This window comes from Budorcas taxicolor, chromosome 7 (assembly GCF_023091745.1).
Source record: "Budorcas taxicolor isolate Tak-1 chromosome 7, Takin1.1, whole genome shotgun sequence".
NCBI lineage: Eukaryota > Metazoa > Chordata > Mammalia > Artiodactyla > Bovidae > Budorcas > Budorcas taxicolor.
In genome coordinates, this window is record NC_068916.1 from 45,879,638 (window position 1) to 45,902,798 (window position 23,161).

General features: G+C 38.0%; 1 protein-coding gene and 1 non-coding gene across 3 annotated transcripts; one reads left to right on the top strand and one right to left on the bottom strand.

Moving 5' to 3' along the window:
- Window positions 1–3,135: 3,135 nt before the first annotated feature.
- C7H5orf24 (chromosome 7 C5orf24 homolog) lies at window positions 3,136–12,023 on the top strand. Of its 2 annotated transcripts, XM_052644065.1 has the most exons (3): window positions 3,936–3,969; window positions 8,681–9,110; window positions 10,826–12,023. In XM_052644065.1, the coding sequence occupies exons 2-3, from the start codon at window positions 8,684–8,686 to the stop codon at window positions 10,987–10,989; spliced, it is 591 nt and encodes a 196-aa protein (XP_052500025.1). In that variant the 5' UTR covers window positions 3,936–3,969; window positions 8,681–8,683; the 3' UTR covers window positions 10,990–12,023. The 2 variants fall into 2 exon arrangements, with proteins under 2 accessions (XP_052500026.1, XP_052500025.1); XM_052644066.1 differs by lacking the exons at window positions 3,936–3,969; window positions 10,826–12,023 and adding an exon at window positions 3,136–3,357 and having other exon boundaries at window positions 8,681–9,250.
- A 2,920-nt stretch (window positions 12,024–14,943) lies between these two features.
- LOC128051865 (U6 spliceosomal RNA) lies at window positions 14,944–15,047 on the bottom strand. Its single transcript, XR_008199784.1, has one exon. It is a non-coding gene; the product is annotated as a U6 spliceosomal RNA (small nuclear RNA).
- Between the last annotated feature and the right edge of the window lie 8,114 nt (window positions 15,048–23,161).

Genomic DNA, 23,161 nt, shown 5'->3' on the forward strand with positions numbered 1-23,161 from the left:
GGATAAAATGAAATAATACATTTAAATCATTAAAGCATATAAAAATAGTGCCTGAATAATTAGTACTCTTACTACAATGGGTGTATGGGAGGGCATTTTCTGAAGTTTTCTTTATTGCTGTATCTTTCAGTGTTGCTATATGGTGTATGGTGTATACTAGCAAAGACAGTCAGTGACTACTGATAAACTAAAATCTAGAAAATGACATTCATTTTTCCTATAGATATCTTTCAGTTCAAATGAATAGTATTTTAGAGGACTCGTTGCTTTAATTGAAAGATCTTTAAGCAGCAGCCGGTTCCCACTCTATTTGAATATTCCTATTTTGGCCTTTTCGCATGTATACAGTCACCATTTATCATGATGGTTTGCCTATATGACTGGCCTATTCTGGGCCAGGTTGAGGCTCTTGGAGAAGGAATGCAAAATGTTGAATTGAGTCCAAATTGTATTTCACAGGTGTACACTTTTGAAGAAGAAATGTTTGGATATAAGTCAAATAGTGTGACAGTTATAAGTGTGCTCTTTTTACAAATGAAGTGAGGATAAATGCCCTTGAAAAAGCCTCTATATTCAGCACTAGTTGTACATTCTACCATGTTATGTGTACTACAGTACATCATTAAGACCAACTTGAGATAATTATCTGAAAATACCAGATCATTGCTTTTAACACTGTATTTTGATTATTTGCATTTTTGTCTGCTACACCAGAAGGTAAGTTTCTTGAGGTTAGGGACTGTGTCTGTCCTATATTCTTAGTACTTTGACATTATCTTCATTTCACAAATATGTAAGCGTTTGGAAAAAGCAGTGACTTGTCCAAGGTACCGTGGCTTCCCAGGCAGCTCAGTGGTAAAGAATTGCCTGCCAGTGCAGGAGACACAATCTGTCTAGGTGGGAAAGATCCCCTGAAGGACAAAATGGCATCCTGCTCCAGTATTCTTGCCTGAAAACTCCCATGGACCGAGGAGCCTGGTGGGCTGTGACTGAGCATGTGTATGCACGTGTGCACATACACCCACAGGCATGCACGTGCACACACTGTCCAAGGTCCCAAACCTGGGAATGTCTGACTTCCTCTGTTCTTCTGTCTGCTTCTCCATTGGGCCTGCAAATCATTTGACCTTACTGGTATGAAAATTTCCTTTTGGCCATACCTCACGACTTGTGGGGAGCTTAGTTCCCCTACCAGGGATTGAACCGAGGGCCTCAGCAATGCAAGAGTCCTTAGCACTGGACCACCAGGCCATTGACAGATTTTCTTCTTAAGTGGTTTCATGTACAAATGCTATTTTGGTTGAAACTTAAAATTACAAAAATTAAGGATCTGGAAAAGTCATGTTATGGCAGCACTACAGTGCATTCTTATATTTCCCTTTCAAGAATAAAGAAATCTTGCTTAGAGAAAACTTGTTTTTAAAAAGTCTTTGGAAGGCTACTTCATGTGCCCTAAAATCCGTGTATATGTTTTAGTTGTTTTCTATGTTGGTATTTTTCTATGTGAACAATACTAGTATGATCAGTCCTGTTTTCTAGTATTTTATAGGATTAATTAGATTGAGAGTTAGAATCTTGTTACAGAACCCTGCTTGCCAGAGAATGATTGAGCTTGCCTGTTCTGTGTACTCTATTTGGTTTGCCTCCTGGTTTGTGTTGTTGCTGTTGTTTTGTTTAGGCGCTAAGTCACGTCTGGCTCTTGTGACTCGATGAACTGTAACCTACCATGTTTCTCCTTGTGTGTTCACCCAGAAAAGTTGTTACTCTTCCTTTATTTCCTACTGGCAGCACCCCTGGGCCAAATGCTGACTCATGGTACAAGTCATTGCTAAGAATTACATCCTTAAGTGTTCATTGCATGGGCAAAAGGATCAAGTACCTGCCTCTGGCTTTTGCCACAGTCAGAAAAATTGCCTTCCTGGGAATCCTCTGGTGGTCCAGTGATTAGGACTCCACGCTTTCACTGCTGAGTCTGGGTTCGATCCCTGGTCGGGGAATTAGGAACCTGGAAGCAGCCTGGCATGGCTGGGAAAAATATTTTAAAACATAAAACAACCATGCTTTTAAAAATATGTATCTTCCGCACAGCAGCGTTCCTAATTCTAAATCCTCCCCTTTCTGACATCTTTGAATTAACCGAGGGAAGAACTGGGGAAACTAATACCGTTTGCTAAATTGGGTTGTATGGGGTGACCCGTAAGTTAGAAATCTTGCAGTAGCTACATAAATGGAGATCTTGTAAGCAAACTACCTGTCCTGTTTGCTTGTCCTGTCCTGTCTTGTAAGCAAACTACCTCCGTGTCATGATGGAATGAAGAATATGGTAATTCTGAGGAGATCATGGACATAAGAACTTCATTATTAACCTTTAAGGTTAGCCTCACAAAATGAGAATTATTGCATGATCCTAGGACTGAGAGCTCAAACACCTCATTATTTGAATATTCCCCATTTTATTAGTATTTGCAGGTGGAGACCTCACCCCGCCCATCCATAAGTAACTTTTAGGCTTGTCGTGTCAATGTACTTTGGGCAGCGCCTAGAACAATAAGGCAATCTTTTTGCCAAAGGGTGCTGGGTGCAAATCCTAGCTCCACCATTTATTAGTCCTCTTAATTTGAAAAATGGGGTCAGTAATAGATCCAGTATCACTGACTGCTACTGCTAAGTCGCTTCAGTCGTGTCCGACTCTGCGACCCCATAGACGGCAGCCCACCAGGCTCCCCCGTCCCTGGGATTCTCCAGGCAAGAAGACTGGAGTGGGTTGCCATTTCCTTCTCCAAGGCATGAAGGTGAAAAGAGAAAGTGAAGTCGCTCAGTTGTGTCTGACTCTTAGCGACCCCATGGACTGCAGCCTACCAGGCTCCTTCGTATCACTGAAGTGCGATGAAAACGCACTTCACGAAGTTTTTAGCCTTTGGAGAGCGCGATCTGCACCAGAGCCTAAGTAGCTCCGGCCTAAGCCCCGCCCCCTGCCGTCTTGCCGCGCAAGCGCAGCCTGGCTCCCTGGGCTACTCTTCCCCAGGCAGGCGTGCGGGTCCTCGGCGGGAGATTGGCTCTCGCGTCGTGCGTGTGCGTGCGCGGTGCTCGCGAGCTCGCGCACGCCGCACCTCGCTCTACGGGGCTGTGGCGGCCTCTTCCTCCTGCGTCCGGGGCAGATCTGTGAGCGGTGGCTGCGGTGGGAGCTGGAAACCAGCGTCCGCTTCGCCGCCAACGCCCTCCCTGCTTTTCCCTTCGTCTCGGGCTCTCAGCGCAGTATAGAGGCGTCGGGCTGGGAAAGGAGCGGCGCCAGCGTGAGGTTTCCAGCCGATGGGCAGCCCCTGGGCACGCTGAGGGGCCGGGCTAGGAGCGGCTGAGGTAAGAAGGCGCGCGGGGGTTTGTCAGCCGGGCCAGGGGCAGAGTGGGCGGCGGGTGCTCGTGGAGAAGGCAAGGAGAGGGCCAGAATGAGGGCCTAGCCTGCTGGTGGGAAGAGCTCTCCGACCCGCGCCTGAGAACGGGCTCTGGCCTAGCCCGGAGCGAGAGGAGGGGCCCCGGTCTGTAGCCTGCTCTTCCCTGGGCTTGAAGCCATTATTGGGGGGAAATTCCTCTTGTGGCGGGGGGAGGGGTCGCCCTTTCTTTTCTTCGGGAGGTCGGAATCACTTCTCCACCCGCCACTTTAAATTAATGCCTGCCCACTTCGAGATGGACATCCAGATGGAGTAGCCTGTGACTTGTGCAGCTTGCCGAACTCCGGGTGCACGACGGCGGGCGATCAATTTTGATTATCGGAGGCTACACAGCCCTTTCTCTAGTGTGGGCGTATATCTCTTACAAAGTTGTTATTGCTGATACACTAATAAATCGCTTTCGGGCACAACAGGTAATATATTTCTACACGCCTCTTGTCAAATAAGGATTCCGGCACCGGGGAAACTGCGCAGTGGGGCACAATTAAGGAGGAGAAGGAAGACAAAGAAGGCCGTTATTCATGTTCTGTTCTAGTATCAAAACTTTCCGTGGTGGGGCAGAGTGCATGGCTGCTGGCATTTGTTTTAGCCTTTGCTGAATAGATTTTCTGAGTGAAGTCGCTCACAAATGTACTTTTATTTAGAATTATGAAATCGCGTATGATTATGGTTGTTACAAGCCAAATGGCATGAAATAAACCTCTGAGAATTATGCGTTTGCTCTTTAGAAGAGAGCGGAACTTGGATTTCTTGAAAGGACGATTTTCTCCATGTTTAAAAGTGAATACGTTCTGAAGTTACTAAAAATAGTTGTAGTTTTTTATGTTGGCAGTAATGACTGCTACATTCAGGAGAAGGAAAATGACTTGTTTCATAAAGAACAGCTCACGAAAAGACTTCCGAGGTTAAATGCACAGTAAAACAACTTCAGGGATGGCAAGTTTTAGCATATGCTTTAGGAATTCAAATTTAGGTGGTCCCGTGGCTAAGACTCCATGCTCTCAACTCACCGACCCCGGTTCGATTCCTGGGCAGGGAATTAGTTCGCGTATGCCACAACTAAGACCTGGAACAGCCAAACAAATATTTGAAAAAAGAGAATTCTGATTTAGTCAGTGTTAAAATATATAGAAGCTCTTAGTTGATTCCCTTATAGTCAGTGAACTATTTAAAAAAAATTATTAACCTTTGCTAGTCTTCACAGTCTGGTTTTGTATTCTTGGATTTCATTCAGTTCAAACTTTCTAGAAATGTATTAGTTATAGTAGTAGTTATACTAACTCTCTTAAGAAATGAGGCCTGCATTGCTTTCAGTGAACTCTCTGGTATCCGAAGAGTCAAGAAAGAACAGTTATCTGGTGAGCCCTGAGCTGGGACCAGGGAGGCATTGTTAAGTGTACAATTAAAGCTTGAATGTGTACATACTATGTACAAACATATCAATTCAACATGCACCTACCACTGTGTATGCTTATGTGTATGACGGTTGTGCACAGAAGGATCTAATGATGCTGACTCCCATCTTAAAAAGTTGACTCCTGAAAGTAGAGAAAGATTGGTTTTAACTCTTATTTCTTTTTTTTAGGTAACTGTTTACATGGGTAACAGTCATAGTAAATTTCTTTTCCAGATTGTTAATTATTGAGTAAGGAGAGAATTGTACTGATTTTTTGGTGTTAGCGGGGAAGGAAAATATAGAGCCCTTCTAAACTAGCCTTTAGAAATCTTTTAAGTAAGTATCATGTCTTTTCTGGGATAAACAACTTTACTCCTGTCTGTTTTGTGTCCTGGTTCTTAGAATAGTGTTTTGCATGGAGTTGGCCCTCTATTATAAATGAGCTATATCAGAAGTAAATTAACATAATACACACCGGGACTTCCCTGGTGGTCCAGTGGCTGGAACTCTGTGCTCCCAAAGCAGAGGACCTAACTTCCATCTCTGGTTGGGGACTAGATCCCACATGGCGCAGCAACTATGACTTCACATGCCACAACTAAGACCAGGAGCAGCCAGATAAATAAATAAATAAAATATTAAAAAAGCATAATACAAACCAAATGCATACATTCCTGAGAAGATTAAAGGAGTTGAAGATGGGTGAAAATTTTTTTTTTGTCTGCCTACTGTTTAAATGTTGTGTTTTTCTTCAATGTTAGTTGAACGGTGTTGGTGTCTGAGTAGAGGATATATGGCAGAATCTTGCTTCTGAAAACCTAAACATAATGTAAACTGAGACTATATATCCTGATAGTGATAATAGATGATGAATGTTCTGATATATTAAGAGAAAATGAAGCTAAGGGAAGTAGGTCCAGAGGGAAGGTTTTGGTTAGTGATAGGAACTTAAAAGGCATGAGCTATAAAACATTGCAACAGATTGTAGGAAAAAAACCGTTTTCTCCTTTTACTGGCAGTACTTTCTGTGGAAGAGGACTGGTACCTTTCTGGCTGTTTATACTAGAGCTTTTCAGCAGGGTGATTTCTGAATAATAAAATTGAAAAAGAAGTCACCTTGGGAATTCCCTGGCAGTCTAGTGGTTAAGACTCTGTGCTTTCGCTGTGTGGCCCAAGCCACAAGGCATGACCAGAAAAAAAGAAAGGGATCACTTTTTCTCTTACAGTCTGCTCAGAGGTCTAGTGTGTTTCTCTTTGTATTTGCATGTGGTCTCTAGTCCAATTTTATTGGCAATAAAATAGTATTTTGATTCCTATCTAAGTCCTGTGTATATTTCTCTCTTAGTTTATAACTTGTGGGGGAGAGGAATGTGGTTGGTCTCTTCACAAATTCCAACGATGGCTTTTCTTCAGTTTGGAAAACAAATCTATTTGATTTAGGTGTTGTAGATGTTATCAATAGAAAGGTTTTGTGGATATTTAAAGAGGTAGTAGCTTAAGAGTTGAATAAAAATTTTGACAGGAGTATTTCCTTATTTATTTATTTTTGGCTGCGTTGGTTCTTTGTTGCTTTTTCTAGCTGTGGCGAGAGAGGGGGCTACTCTCTAGTTGCAGTGCCCAGACTTCTCATTGAGCACAGGCTCAGTACCTGTGATGCCCATGGCATTGGAATCTTCCTGGACCAGTGATCAAACCCTTCTCCCCTGCATTGGCAGGCAGATTCTTTATCACTGGACCACTAGGAAAGTCCTCAGCAGAAGTATTTTGAATTGACTTTTGTGTTTTCATTTTAGTATAGCTGAGTGATTCTCATGATGGGTGGTAGATTTTGTCCCCTGCACACCACCCCACACACACCCCGAGAATATTTGGCAACGTCTGGAGGATATTTTGGTTGTTACAAATTGAAAGGGAAAAGAGGAGGGTATAGAAACTGACATCTAGGGAGTGCGGTGGGTAGAGGGCAGGGATGCTGCTAAGCATCTTAAAATGCACAGGACAACCCCCCACCTTCACCCTAGCTAAAGAATTATCTGACTCAAATAATAATTGTGCTTGTGAAGAAACCCTGTTGATTCAAAATTTATCTGAATTTGTATTTGGCTTTACTGTTTCCTAATGTGTGACCCTGGCAAGTTGATTGAAGTTAAAATAGAGCTAATAGTATGTTCCTCATAAAGCTGAGTTGTCGTGATGATAGAGTTGAGATGTAGTACCAAGCTTATTACCTGCCACATAGAAAATCTCAAGAACTGGTAACTTTCAGTTACTAGTATTACATTTGGAACATATCTTGATGATCTCTTATTTCTCATTTGAAATTAGAATTTGAGCAAATGAAATGATAATTAACAACCTCATTCTCATTATATGCTTGGGGAATGAGTGAGGAATTACTCCTTTTGATATTTGTGTTTAGCTCCAGTCTTGATTTATGTTCTCAGATCTATAAGGCTTCTGCCATAAACAAGTAGCTTCTCATTGTAGGGTGTTTTTCCTTCATAGTTAAGATTTTTAAGCTAGATGGAAAATGGCTCTATATCTGTTGATTTTTAGCAAATATTTAGTAATGTAACTGAATTCAGTTCTTTGACTTGATTCCCATTTCCTTTTAGGTTTATGATTAAAGTAAATTTGCAGTGGTTTTGGCTCACATTAATTATATGTTCTTAGCCTCTTGGAGTAACTATTTTCATAACTGGGGTTTTGGTGCAGTTTTACATTTATGAAAGGTACAGGCAAATATCTAACAACTTGTGGCTGAACCTTCATAGACATTTGTGACTCTTTCTAAATATGAATTAGAACCCATGTCTTTTTTTTTTTAACCTCATTGAAATATAATATTGTAGTCTGTATAGATTCTCTTTTTCTGTGTTTCTAAATGATGTGGCTATTGAGAGCTGACTTGTCATTGTGGTGGTCATATTACATAGCCTTTAGATAAGAAACAGTTCACAGGGATGTTTCACAGACAAAACAGAGTCATTGGACTGTTAGTTACAGAGCTCTTATAAGGGGAAAAGATTCATGTCATATTTATGGCCAAGGGACAATTCAGCATTTTGTCTTGATAACTACACTTTAAAAAGTATTTTATTATGATTGTTACACATATTTTTTAGTATAAGCTTCAGTTGTTTTATAAATGTTCACTTATTTTAGCTAATGGAAACCTTTGTTTACCCTTTATGTTGGTGCTGCCTCCTGTTTGGATAGAACAGTTTGAAGGGAGTCAGTGCCTGCAGCCAACAGATTGTGTTCTTTGTTTGGCACATTCTGTCTTTATATAGTGTAACATACACTCAGGATTTTGTATAAATAATAAATTATGATAATGCTGAAGAAGCCTCCACCTTTGAAAACTGGCTGGATCAGAAGTATACATGTGGGATATACAATGAAAGGCCAAAGGGAGACATTCAAAGAATGTTAAGGAAACTAAAGAAAAAAAAGCATGTTAATAACAGTTCTTATCTTTATTATCTTTTTTCAGACTTAATCTAGAAAAGAAAAACCTACAAAATATAACAGATTTTACATACACACTTTTCTAATTCCTATGCAGAAAACATTATGACTACTAAATCAGTACTGGTGTTAGTTATCTTGCATGGCTTTTATGCCTACCGGTGATTAAATTGAGAAAAAAGAAGTATCTTTGAATCTGCTGATGTGTGTGTGTGTGTTTATAAGTGGTCTGGAGTTCTGCCTGTCAGCTAATTTTAGAGAGCCAGCATAGTTGTTGGGAGACTGACTGTTTTCCCACTAAATGCTGTCATTCAGATATGTATTTTTATATGTGTGTTTATGCATATTTGTCCTTTATTTTTGGTAGAAAATGATGCATCCTGTTGCCAGCAGTAATCCAGCTTTTTGTGGACCTGGCAAACCTTCCTGCCTCAATGAAGATGCCATGAGAGCTGCTGATCAGTTTGACATATATTCCTCCCAGCAAAACAAATACAGCCACACAGTCAGCCACAAACCAATGGTTTGTCAGAGGCAAGACCCATTAAATGAAACACACTTGCAGACTGCAGGTGGCAGAAGCATAGAGATAAAAGATGAACTAAAGAAAAAGAAAAATCTCAACCGATCTGGTAAGCGTGGCCGGCCTTCAGGAACCACCAAATCAGCAGGATACCGGACCAGCACAGGCAGACCCCTGGGAACCACCAAAGCGGCTGGATTTAAAACAAGCCCAGGCAGACCTTTGGGTACAACTAAAGCTGCAGGATACAAAGTCAGCCCAGGGAGACCTCCAGGTAGCATTAAAGCTCTATCCCGTCTTGCCGATCTTGGCTATGGCTGTGGGACTGCTGCTTTTCCTTACCCTATGATACATGGTAGAGCTGTTCATGGGGTGGAGGAAACCAGCAGCGAAATCAAGCCACCCAATGAATGAATGAGGCAGGAAAGGAGGGCCAGGTTTAGAAGGAAGATTGTGGATAATCCCAAAGCTTCTTGGTTTTATTTCGACGTACATGATATGGCCTGGGCTTTCCAAATTTGTTTTCCCATTTGATTTTTTTTTTTTTCTGCTTTTGCTCACAAACTGTCATATGCTGACAGACGCACTCAAGGCATAAGCAGTGGCTTTGTATTTGTACATAGGTTCAAGTGTAACACCTATCTAAATCGTTTTTGCTTTTCCTTGAGAGTTATGGTTGTATCTCATTTCATTACTATTTTTTTGTCATTCTAAATGCTTTATGTGTTACATATTTGAAACCATTATACCTATTAGTTTGTGAAGTTAGCTTACAATATAATAAAGATAGTATCAAAGGTATTTTTAACTGATGGAACAAAGCAAACTAATGATTCAGGATTACTTGAGGTAGTGGCTGGAGGGTATTTTTTGGTAACATTTATGTTCATGAGACAGGACACAGATATATGCTTTGGCATTTACATAGACTTCATATGTTAAAAATCTTATTTTTGATGTTCTAGGTTTAAACAGTTTCTTATTTATTGATCTACATGGCATTAATTGATTTAACCATTATTCCTTTAACAGTTCTTTAGCATTTGCCTTTCAGCCATGTTTAGGTTGTGTATTTTTTAATTGCCTAACAGCATGTATACCAAACACTACAAACAATTCATATTTACAAAAAAATTAAACTTTTTAATAAAAACTGCACATTACATTTTTGGTGAAATACAATGCATTCTGAGAATAGCATATTTAATATAATAGAAAAAGAAATATTCTTAAGGTCTGCATGTTGCTATAGTTAATACATTTTACCTTTTATATACTTAGTTATAAAGCATTATGCTTAAAACACTGTTTAATAATGTTCATTTATTTAAAAATATTTTTAAATTTTTTCTGATAAATTGTCCCATTGCATTAGCACTTACTGTGGTTTCAGGTCTATATCTACCAAAGGACAAAAATTGAATGGTAGACTGTAAAACTGGTACAAACAAGATGCAGTTTTCTGACTGTCAGAACCCAAATATTAAGAAATAGGAATCAATCTATGCATGAAACATGTAAGAAATATGTTGATTAGTTTAATTAAAAATCTCATCGTGGCTCTAATAAGACCACGTCATCCAAAATAAATTTTTTTCCAACAGATTTTCCTTTAGAAGCAAGATAGGAAAGAAAAAAAAACACTGGGCAGACATGTATAGAAGGGACAGAGGGATATCTCTCGTTCCTCTTTTTGAAAGCAGTCTTCGTTAATATACATTTTTATTTATTCTGAGTTTGATCTAAATAAAATAGATTATTATAAACTTTGGATTTGGGAAAAAAATTCCACTGAATTTTAAAGTTACTGTGTATGTATTTGTGAGCTTAAATGCCTTTGAAATTATAATGTAGGTTTGCAGGATCCCCAGATTTTTAATCTTTGAAAATTTTAATTTTCAAAGGGCGCATGTTATGTTGCTTGGGTTTGCTCTCAGTTAATGCAAACTGGTTGCAAATGGATGTCATGTTTCATAACTGTTTTATCAGGAAAAAAGCAGCAAGCCTTCAGGTGTTCCAGCCATGCCAGACACAAAGAGCTGGACTTTATGCTGCTCTTTACAGTAAGAGGTGTTGCATTTTATGTGGGGACCGTGTGCGCACTGGCTTCTAAGACAGTGACCTCAACAATTTTAGCTTTGCACAAACCATAGAGAGCAATGTTGGATGACTACATAATTAGTTGTAACATTCTGGCAGCTAAATTGCTATAACAGTTTCTTCTTGCAGAAGCTTAAAATACAAAACTTTTAATATGAATCTACTTAGAACAGTATAACTTCTGACACACACAGATGCTTACATCTCTATTCATATGTTCATCCATCCACTTTTATCATGTATTTGTCGTTCAGTTGTTTCCAAAGATGAAGTTTTAGCAGTTGGCTGCTTAGAAGTCCTCCTTTGAATTCCTGAAAGCAGTTGTTAACTTTAATGTTCTCCCATAGAATTACATGTATCATAATCAAGGGTGTGATTGTGTATTGTGTTTCAGAGTGTGCCCACTTGATGTTTTCCTTTCAGTTTTATTTTCTTTCCTGATTTTGTTGAACATGCCCTCTCTCCCTGCATTTTCCTACATTTGTTCCCCTCCGGGGTCTCCATCCTCCAGCACATCTACTCAGTGGTGCTGTGCTGTGTGTCAGAAGATAAAGCAGATGAATTGTATGAAGAATCTCATATACAAGTTAATGAATGGTGAGATCAACTAAAGGAAGTTATGTCCATAACAGTGTTTTATTAATATCAGGATCTATGTTCCAGGAAAAAAAAGTGATTGGATAACCCCATTTAGAAAGCTGAATTTTCTGTTTTATGAGAAGTTATCTGGAGTATTAGATCTGTATGCTGAGGAGCATCTTCTTATTCTATTTCCTTTTATCCTTGTGAACAGTTTATTGGTGCCATGTTGAAGAGAAAGACATCCAAGTGATAACATGAATGAAGTCTTAACATAGAAAATATTTTTACTTCTCTACAAAGACTATGTTGTGCATCTTTTGTAACACTGTCTCTTGTCATGATAAACACTGAAATAGCATGTTAAACAATTCCTTATACTTTAATATAATCAGCTGGGGAAAACTGGCTTTTCCCCCCCACTGTGTACTTGTTCCTTGAAAGGTAAATTGCTAATTTTATATTGTGTAATTCTGTTATTCACAAAATAGGTTTCACTATTCTATATTTAAACTGTTGGTCAGAAAATGATCTGCTATTCAAGTAAGTTTGCTTTACTTTTTTCTTCAAAAAATATTTTAACATGCCTTATTTATTCTTACATCAATATATTAGGAGCTAATACAGATGAAATTTTCATTTTTTGACAGATATAACTTTGCATAACTAATCTTTAGTGTGGGATGATTTTGATACTATCTTTGGAGTTTTGCACTGGATATTAAAAAAAATTAGCACATTGTATTGGAAAAAAATAGGTATCTGATTAATTTTAAATATTTGGAGATGTTTTAAAAATCAGTGTTTTCAGTTATACTAAAAACTTCTTTATATTTTTTATTTACTTTTTAAAAGAAGCATCTGTTAAGGTAGTAAAGGTAATATTAATTTCAAACTGATGTTTGTGTGAATTTACATGTATTTTTTCATGAAATAAGTAACTTTTTTTAAAATTAAGGAGCAAAAGGAATGATCTGGATCCATTTATTAGGTTAAAGGTGACTCATACAATGTAGGAAAAGCCAATGTATGAGCTAAATGAAAAAAAAAAATAACAACAAACTTTTATATTCTAAGAAGCTTTAAAAGAACAATTCAGGGGATGTTAACAATAACTGCTACTCTGTCAGTCATGGTCTATATATGCAGTAAAATTTTATGATCCGTATATAGTAAAACATAAGAATTCACAACAGTTGCTTGAAACGTTTTTTCCCTTTGACTTAATATGTTTTTCTCTTTATTATATCTTAACTATATGCTGTTAAACTCTAGGATGTATCTAAATCTTTCCTTTGCTTTCTCCCCTTACTCTCCCCAAGTAGATAAATCTGTTCTCTCACATATAATGTATTTAATTTTGGAAAATTTAATGCTACAGTAAATCAAGTATGTGATTTATAGTAATCAGACCACTTTGATTCTTTTAGTTTCAGTTTCATTTTTCCACAGATAATTATGGAGAAAATAATTACCGATTAACATATAAGCACGCTGTCCTCTGCTGTAAAAAGTCTGAATAGATACTGTGTATGTTTTTATGTCCATGAACTTGAGCTACTCGTGTGCAATTATGTGTATGGGAATGGAGTAGTGTTCATGATTTGTATCTACATCATCATATGGATGTATATTTATTAATAAAGTCATTACTTCAAAACCAACTGTGTTTACTACTCTGTTTCTTAGAGTATTTCTTCCAAGTAGGGTAATTATAAATGGTAAAACCCGGGCAGTCCAGTGGTTAAGACTCTGTGCTTCCACTGTGAGCGGGAGTGGGTTAGTTCAAGTGGGTGTGGGTTCGATCCCTGGTTAGGGAACTAAGATGTCACATGCTGTGCAGCGCAGCTGAAAAAGTAAAAATAAAAAAATAAGTAAATGCTAATTACTCTTTTATAATTGGTAATTTTGTATTTTCGTTGGGTTGTGATTCCTAAAATCTGCCTTTCTGTATTTTTTGTTTTTGTTTTTGTTTTTTTCAAAATAGTAATTATTTATATAATTGTAATTTAAACTTCTAACCTATAAGTGAGTCTCCTTCTAATTATCAAGATACTTCAGACTAATGGGTCTAATAAAGGCTTAATTTTTTCTTTTTTGTTTGCACCATATAGTGTGTAGGATCTTAGTTCCCTGACCAGGGATTGAACCTATGCCCCCTACTCTGGGAACTTAGAGTCTTAACCACTAGGCTGCCAAGAAGTCCCTAAAGGCTTAAATTTAAATGTGCTTGATCCTTTTATTTATTTATTTATTTTTCACTGTTATCACTGCTTATTTGACAATAGTTGGTTTAGTCTGCAAGTTTAAGGCAAACATACTAATGCATTTGCTTTTCTTCAGAAATCATACTTATAAAGAGTACATAAAGCCTGTCCCAAAACTTCTAAGAAATGTTCATTAATTAAAATAAGTCTGATTAAGATGCTTTACCAGGATACAAGAGTGAACTATGGTCGTGTATAATTTTTTTTTTTAACAAAATTTAAAAAAAAAAGGAAAAAAAGGTAATGGCAATCCTTATCTTTGTTTAAACCATGTATTTTTGAAAGGGTTAAACTTCAGAAATTATTTAAAGGTAAGTAAGATTGGCAGCCAAAAGGAATACTATTCATAAAATAAACACAGTTATAGAGGCTACTTAAAAAAGACAGAACTTTGGACTTCTGAAGAGGAGGAGGGCGCGATGATGGGCAATTGTCCAGGGTGCAGGTGCCACCACGCAGCCCGCAGACCCGTGGGTGGCACTGATCCATTATATTTCAGAAAAAGGAGAGGATACGCACTCTGTCAGCTGTTTCTTTTGTTTCCAGTGAGCAGTAAATGCCTAACATCATTAAGAAAAAATAAAATCTGAAGGAAGGCAGCCCTTTTTAACTGGAAGGCAAGAGTGTGGCTTATGTGTCTCCATTGAGCACTGCCAGGCAGTTCTGCAGCAACTGTAGATTACCCTTTGCATGCTTTAGTTGTAACTCTGCCAGTTCCACTAAATTTTTTCTGAATGCAGCAACTCTTGTCTTAAAATCTATAAGTTCTTGTTTTGCAGATTCAGATATTTTTTCAAATTTCTGACAACATAACTGTTGGGATGTTTCAGCCTGCAGAACATCTTTATTTTTCGCTCTTGCTTTATCCAGTGCTTTATTGGCATTTTCGTAATCCACTAATGACCTAGATCTTCGATAGAGGAGATCCTTAGCAGCTTGGGATTCTCTTAAGTAATATTTTAAAAGGTCAGGAAGTTTGAGGTCCTCATCAGCTGACATTTGTGCTTCTATTTTTCTTGTCTTATCAAACAGTTCTGAAACTTTAAGAAAAAACCTAAGTTTATAAAGAAGCTCTATACTGTCAGTGTGTTTTGACAAAAATATTCCAAAATGCCTGCTGGATCAGCAGTAGTGTGTGTGCCCGAGTTTTGTGGGATCTTGAAAAATATGGAGTGCTTCACAAATTTGCGTGTCATGCTTGCGCAGTGTCCATGCTAATCTCTGTATCGTTCCAATTTTAGTATATGTGCTGCCGAAGCGAGCACTGCTTGATCCTTTTAATTTAAAAAGTTTAGATATTAAACATGGCTAATTTTTTAGTGTTATCCTTAGGGATAGCAGCATGTACGTATTTTATAACTGTCAAATATTGGAGATATTAAAAAAAATCCTAATTATTGGAATATATAATTACCTTTTCCGCTTTCTCCAAATCGTACAGATCATCTCGAATAGAGATTGGCAAACAAAGACCCCCTGCCTGTTTTTGGACTAGCCATGCCCATTTGTTTACAAGTTGTCTCCGGGTGCTTTTGATTACAGTAGCATAGTTGAATTGTTGTGACATAAGTCCTGCAAAGTCTAAATTATTTACTGATTATTTCCCTCTGTTATGAAAATGTTTGCTCACCCCCTTATCTAAGAAGGATAAATTGGAGTAGGAAACAACAGATAAAATTTGAAACTGAATTTCAAAACCCAAGCAAGTGATGGCTTTTTTTTTTTTTCTGGCCACGCTGAGTGGCCTGTGGAACTTAGCTGACCAGTCAAACCTGCACCCCCTGCAGTAAACGCACAGAATCAACCGCTGGCCACCAGGGAAATCCAGTGATGGCTTTTAAAAAAAAATTCTTCAAATTACATTTAGAAGTGATTTTATGTATACTTCGCTCAAGTCGTTGAAGTCCTTTTGCTTGTAAGGTGTTGTTTACTAGGTATACTGTTCCTCATCTAGGAAAAGATTCCCACACCATCATAGTGTGGACCATTTACTGTGGCTCAAAGGATCACTTATTTACTGTTTACCAACAATTATAGTTTTACCACTTTTTGTACAGCTCTTTGTATAGTTTTATAATAAAAAATTCATTTGTCCATTGTGTTTGTATTTGCCAAAATTCTCATTCCCTGGCAAGTTGTCAGCAAATCGGTATCCTATTCAGTTGAAAAAGTCATCTAATTGAAAATTTGAAGACAAGACAGTCTGCATTCATACCTAGACCTAGAGTTTATGCCACGAATATTAGTAATATACTTGTGGTTTTTATTCCAACAGTTGCCAGAGTGAGAATCATGAACAACCCTTAGAAAATACAAAGCGATTGACATTTGATAGCTTTATAACAAAAGAATCTTAGATAGTGGTACAGATATTTACAGTGTTACAGTTGTTGCTAGGCATATGAGAATGGAGAGCTGTTGGCACCATACAATTTCCTTTTTTAAGCACCCAGGTTTCATTGCTCTGGGTTGATAAGGATTTCATCATCAGAATATCATTTGTGTTTTAAGATATGCATCACAGATATGTGAAGTAAAAGGTACTTTCAATACCTGATTTCTCTAAGATTATCAGAGTGGCAGAGGTGAAGTGACTTAAATTCTTTGGTAAGCTGTTAAAAAATGTAGGTACACTGTAGTGTGGCCTTTCTGATGATGCCACGGGAAGAGGTTACACACTTAAACTTGAAGCTGTTTCGAAGTCAGTGCCAAGTAAAAATCTTTGCTAAAAAACAAAATACAATAGCCTACTAGAGTGAAAGTATAGTGGGTACAGTAATAATGGCTTCTTAGTACATGCTTGCCATAAAAAATACTTTACATGATCTATTAAACCATTGCAGTTCTACCAAAGGTGCTAAATGAGTTGGAATATCCCTTTATGGTAAGAAAACTTGAATCCCAGAGAGGTTAAGTAATTGACCGAGTCACAACACCCAGTAAGTGATAAGAGTCAGCATCTGAACCTGTGTAGAACTGGAGCCCTTAAAATTCTACTCACCACGGATAAGTTTAAAGCTGGTGTTCTGGTTTTAGTAGTAGGTGTTCTTGTGCTGGCCCTGAAATAGATAAATGTGACTATGGAATTCTAATACATTCGTTTTATTGCCTTGCCAGTAGCTAAAATTCTTTTCTGAGAACCTAAGGGCTCTTAAAGCAGCTTCTTTACACAGAGAGTGACAGGGCCTTTTTGTTGTTTAAGTTTTCTCTGTCATTTTTCTCATGACTCTTTTAAAATCTTTATAAAGTTTTTAAATCTTCAGAAATCTTTTTAAGATCTTCATTCTTTTAGGCATTTTATTTTCATATGAGTGTGGTGTGTTTTTATAAGAATCTGCCCATTTTGTCTTTGACTTGCCTGGTGTTGGTTTGTGACCTCTGAAACTGGATTGTGGTCTGTTGTCTATCATTTACCCCATTATCCTTGGCCTAACTTTTGGGATGAGTTGCATGTACAATGGCAGTCACCTTAGTTGCTACCCTAGCTGCACATTACCTACGGGCACCACAGACATAGAAGTTCCTGTTCCTTGCCTTTTGTTTTGTTCTTACTTGTTGATTTTATTAATTTGTCTCAAATAGATGTCCGTTCTTTCTCATTAAGATATTTTTAACTAGTTTCAAAATTTTCTATTTTCTGTATTTATATGACCCTGGGTTCATTGTAAATTTTTTATGTTGGAATTTTTAATCTTTATTAGGTCTATGTCATTTTTCTGAAAATCTGGTTTCCCATTTCTTCTGCCTCTCTGTATTCTGTGTATTAGGCCTTAGGGTAGTGAAAGTAGTAACAGACCCCAAAATGCAATGGCTCTGATAAAGCATATTTCTCACCACTTCAGTGTCCTGTGCTGTCCTCCATCTAGCCTTTCAAAGACCTGGGTTCTCATTTTGCCATTTTCAAAACATGGCTTCTGAGATAACTCAGTTGCTTTCACTTTAGCCCCTGAAGGAATGGCCTTTGGAAATCTAAGCCATAAGCTGTGTAACTTCTCATGTTCTTTTGACTGTAGGTTGATCACAGGAATACATATAGCCTTAGGCATTGGGGAAATGTACTCTCTACTTGAGCAGCCAGGTCTAGATATTCAAGAAGAGAACGGATTTTAGTGCAACATCCCTGCTGCTGCTGCTAAATAGCCTCAGTCGTGTCCGACCCCGTGCGACCCCATAGACGGCAGCCCACCAGGCTCCCCCGTCCCTAGGATTCTCCAGGCAAGAACACTGGAGTGGGTTGCCGTTTCCTTCAACAACAACATCCCTATAGGTGAGTAAATGTTGTGGGCTGAGGTTGTAGTAGAATTAAGCAAAAATCCTACAGATTACAGGAAGCCGAATTGAGGGTTGTGAAGCTAGTTTAAATCATTAGCTGTCCTTTTTTAAAAACTTAATTTACTGAAGATCAGCATGCCGTCATTGAGCCAAACACTTCTGAGTACACTAGACTATATGCTTTATGTCTAATGAAAGATTTGGATAAGTAGAAAATTATAAAATATGAATAGTATTTCTAAGACAAATGAAGGGGGCTATGAGAATACTCAAAATGATGTTTAAGCTGAGAGCTGAAAGTTGAGTACAGATTGATGTGAGAGGAGGAGAGTATTAGAGACAGGAAAAACAACATATGCACACATATGTAAGCCTGGAAAGCATGATACTCTTTAAACAATTTATTGTGTATGGTAAGTGGGAGTGGTGAACAAGGGCTGAGAGGAGATCAGAATCAATTAAACAGTTTCTTCTTTTCTTTTTTTAAGACAATGGTGAGCCATTAGAAAGTTTTAAATAAGGAAATGACACTTGTAGTTTAGGTTGGCTTGGTGGAGGAGAAATCAGAGGCAGCCACAGTGGTAAAATTTCATTTGGGTGAGATACGCTGATTAAGATCAGGCAGTGGGAAAGAGAAATGGACAGGCAGTTAATAAAACTTGGTATCAGTAATGAGGGAAAGAGAGGAGCTGAAGATAAGTGGTGACATAGGATTAAGTAGGCTGTGGAGCGTGAGAGTGTGTGCATACACATGCACACGTAGGAGACGTGGTTGGGTGGAGTATGGTGGTTTAGCCACTAAGTTGTATGCGAGTCTTTTGTGACCTCATGGACTATAGCCCGCCAGGCTTCTCTGTCCGTGGGATTTCCCAAGCAAGAATATTGGAGTGGGTTGCCATTTCCTTCTCTGGGGGATCTTCCTGACCCAGGGATCAAACCCGCATCTCATTCATTGGCAGGTGGGTTCTTTACCACTGAGCCACCAGTACAGTAGTTAGACTATAGCCAAGCCAAGTACATATGACAAATTAAGATGGCCTCTGCCTATGTCGAGCTGTTATATAGCTCAAGATCTATCCCTCTGTAGATGATAGAAAATACTGTTTTTATTGTTGGTGGAAGGTGTGGGGCCCAAAGGAACTGCTCTTTTTTTAAATTAAAGGATAGTTGATATATTAGTTTCAGGTATACAACATAATGATTTGATATTTGTGTATATTGTGAAATGGTCATTATACTAAGTCTAGCTAACATCTATCACCAAACATAGCTGCAGAATTCTTTTTTGATGCAGAATTCTCTTGTGATGAGAACTTTAAAGATCTAGCAGCTTTCAAATACGCAATTGTTGTTCAGTCACTATGTTGTGTCCCACTCTGCCCACCTGGCTCCTCTGTCTGTGGGATTTTCCAGACAAGAATACTGGAGTGGGTTGCCATTTCCTTCGGCAGGGCATCTTCCTGACCCAGGGATTGAACCTGTGTCTCCTGCGTTGGCAGGCATATTCTTTACCATTGAGCCGCCAGTACAGTAATAATAGCTATAGTTGCCATGTTGCACATTGCATCTCCATGAATCACTTATTTTATAACCTGAAGTTTGTACCTTTTGACTGCACTTATCTATTTAGCGGACACCCTACCCCCCACCAATCTGCTGCATACCAATCTATTCTCTGTAAGCTTGGTTTTGGTGTTATAGATTCCACTTAAAGCTGAGATCATACAGTATTTGTCTGATGTATTTCACTTAGCATAATACCCCAGGGATCCATCCATGTTGTTGCAGATGGAAAGAAATTCTTTTTTATGATTGAATATTTCTGTATATAGATAAACATATAGATATCTATTTCAGTATATCGTGTTTTCTGTATCTGTTCTGCTGATGAACTCTTAGCTTGTTTCCATATCTTGGCCACTGTAAATAATGCTGCAAAGAACATGGGAGTGCTAGTGTTTTCATTTTCTTGGATAAATACCCAGCATGGATTTGTGAGATCACATGGTAGTTTCTATTTTTAATTTTTTTGAGGAACCTCTGCACTATTTTCCATAGTGGCTGCACCAATTTACATTCCTGCTGACAGTACCCAAAAGTTCCCTTTTCTCCACATCCTCTCCAATGCTTGTTATTTCTTGTCTTTTTGATAATAGCCATTCTAACAGGTGTGAGGACCACTTTTGAACATAAAGAATTTATTATATTTTAGGTTAAAATAAGCCATTTTAATTAGTCCTTTCCCCAGCTTTCGACTGGCCTAGTAAATTCAACAACCTTAGTAACTTGAGCATCTCCCCTACAGTGTATTAAGAGCAGCTCACATACTGAACAAGACACAAGTCCCTTTCCTCTAGGAACCCATACTAGAAAACAGATGCTTTAATATGTAGAACATAAACCATGTAATGTGATTTTTTTTGTTCTGAATTGATATTTTAACATGCTTTATCTCTCAAATTAGCTACTTAATTTTAGCACAGAGCCAGTGAAACTCCAACCCATCTGCTTAGTCCTAAGCTCTTTAGGCTTGTTTTTAGAGGAATTTCGACAGAAAAACTGGTTATTGTGCTTATTCTCTATAAGCTCAGAAGTATCAGATAATCCTGTAATAAGCCATAGTGGAAAAAACATATGAAAAAGTAGGTAGGTATAACTAAATCACTTCGTTGTACACCAGCTATCAGCACAACGTTGTTAATCAACTATACTTCAATAGAAAGTAAATTAATAAAAAGTATCAGATAAGAGGTCATTCATAAGTTGTGATGACTGGTTTTTAAGTCATGTTCAGGGCTGCTTATATGGCGGTTGTGCTCCCTGTGTCACAATAAACAAATGATAACTACCAAGTGTTATGCATCTTCAGTATGCCAGGTGCAGAATGGCTGATAGCTGAAACTGATGGTTGTTTTTCTTTTGGAGTAGCTGTGGACCTATAACAAAAACAGTACACACACAAGAAGAGTTTGTAAAAATTCTGTTCATTTATTTATTTTTTAAAGTTTGTTGGGACTTGCCTAGTGGTTCAGTGGTTAAGAATCCAGCTTCCAATGAAGAGGCTGCGGGCTTGATTCTTGGTTGGAGAAATAAGATCCCATATGCCACAGGGCAGCTAAGTGCACCCGCCGCAACTACTGAGCCTGAGAATCACACCTGGCAAGCCTACACACCACGGTTAGAGAGAAGTCCTCGCTGCAGTGAAGTAGCCTATGTGCCACACCCAAGACCTAACGCAGCCATAAATACATAATTTAAAAATTTTTTATTACAAACTTAGACAAAATTTAGTAAATATAAGAGTATAATCACTGTCCATGTGGCTGTCAACAAGCTTTAGTAATTAAAAATTCGAGACCTATTTTTTAAAAAATCTGTATCCCTACCACTCTCTTTCCCCCTCAATTATATTGAAGCAAGTTCTCCAAATCATGTCTTCCTGAAATATTTCAATACATTTATCTAAAACTGATATAAAACACATACACATGATAGCATTATTATACTTTAATAATTCCTAGATATCACTAAATATCCAGTGTTAAAACTGTACTAATTTGGGAATTTTCTGTTGGTTCAGTGGGTGGGACTCTGCTTCCACTGCCTAGGGCCCAGGTTCAGTTCCTGGTTGGGGAACTAAGATCCAGCAAGCTGCATAGCACAGCCTAACAAAAAAAATTTGTCCTAATTTCCCAATAACTATTTTAAAAATTATTTAATTGCTCTCTTTATTGAAGTATAATTTACATATCAAAACATTTCACCCATTTTAAGTATACAGTTCACCCATTTTAAGTATACTTATAGAGAAATAAAGAGTGATTTTGATGCTATCTTTGAAGTTTTGCACTGGATTTTTTTTAAGTTTTTATCTTATATTGGAGTGTAGCCAATTAACAATACTGTTAATAGTTTCAGGTGGACAGCAAAGAGACTCAGCTGTACATATACATGTATCCATTCTCCCATCCAGGCTGCCACATGACATTGAGCAGAGTTCCCTGTGTTATACAGAAGACCTTGTTGGTTATCCATTTTAAATATAGCAGTGTGTACATGTCAATCCCAAACTCCCTATCTCTTCCCCTGATCCTTCCCCCACTGGCAACCATAAGTTCATTATCTAAGTCTGTGAATCTGTTTCTATTCTGTAAAGAAATTGATTTGTACAATTTTTTTTAGATTCTGCATATAAGGGATGTCATGATATTTTTCCTTCTCTCTCTGACTGACTTTATTCAGTATGACAATCTCTAAGTCCCTCCATGTTGCTGCAGATGGCATTATTTTGTTCTTTTTAATGGCTGAGTAATATTCTACTGTGTATAAGTACATCTTCATCCATTCCTCTGTTCATGGACATTTAGGTTGCTTCCATGTCTTGGGTGTTGTAAACAGTGCTTCAGTGTACATTGGGACGCATGTATCCTTTCAGACCATGTTTTTCTCTGGATATATGCCCAGGAGTGGGCTTGCAGGGTAATATAGTAGCTCTATTTTTAGTTTTTATAGGGACTTCTATACTGTTCTCCATGGTGGCTATACCAATGTACATTCCCATCAATAGTGTAGGAGGGTTCCCTTTTCTCCGCACCCTCTCCAGCATTTATTATGTGTAGATTTTTTGGATGAGGGCTATTCTAACCTGTGTGGTGCAGTACCTCACAGTTTTGATTTGCATTGCTCTAATATAATTAGTAATGTTGAGCATCTTTTCAGGTGCTTCTTGGCTATCTATCTTCTTTGGAGAAATGTCTCTTTAGATCTTCTGCCCAGTTTTTAATTGGGTTGTTTGTTTTTTGATATTGAACTGCATGAGCTGTTTGTATATTTTGGAGATTAATCCATTTTTGGTCACTTTGCAGGTATTTTCTCCTTTTCTGTAGGTTGTCTTTCTGTTTTGTTTATGATTTCCTTTGCTGTGCAAAACCTTTTCAGTTTAATTAGGTCTCATTTGTTTACTTTTGGTTTTATTTTCATTACTCTAGGAGGTGGAGCAAGATACTGCTGTGGTTTATATCAAAGAGTGTTCTGCTTTTGTTTGTAATAACTTTGTTTTTAATTTAACTTAATGTTATTTAAATTTTTTGGTTGTGCCATGCAGCAT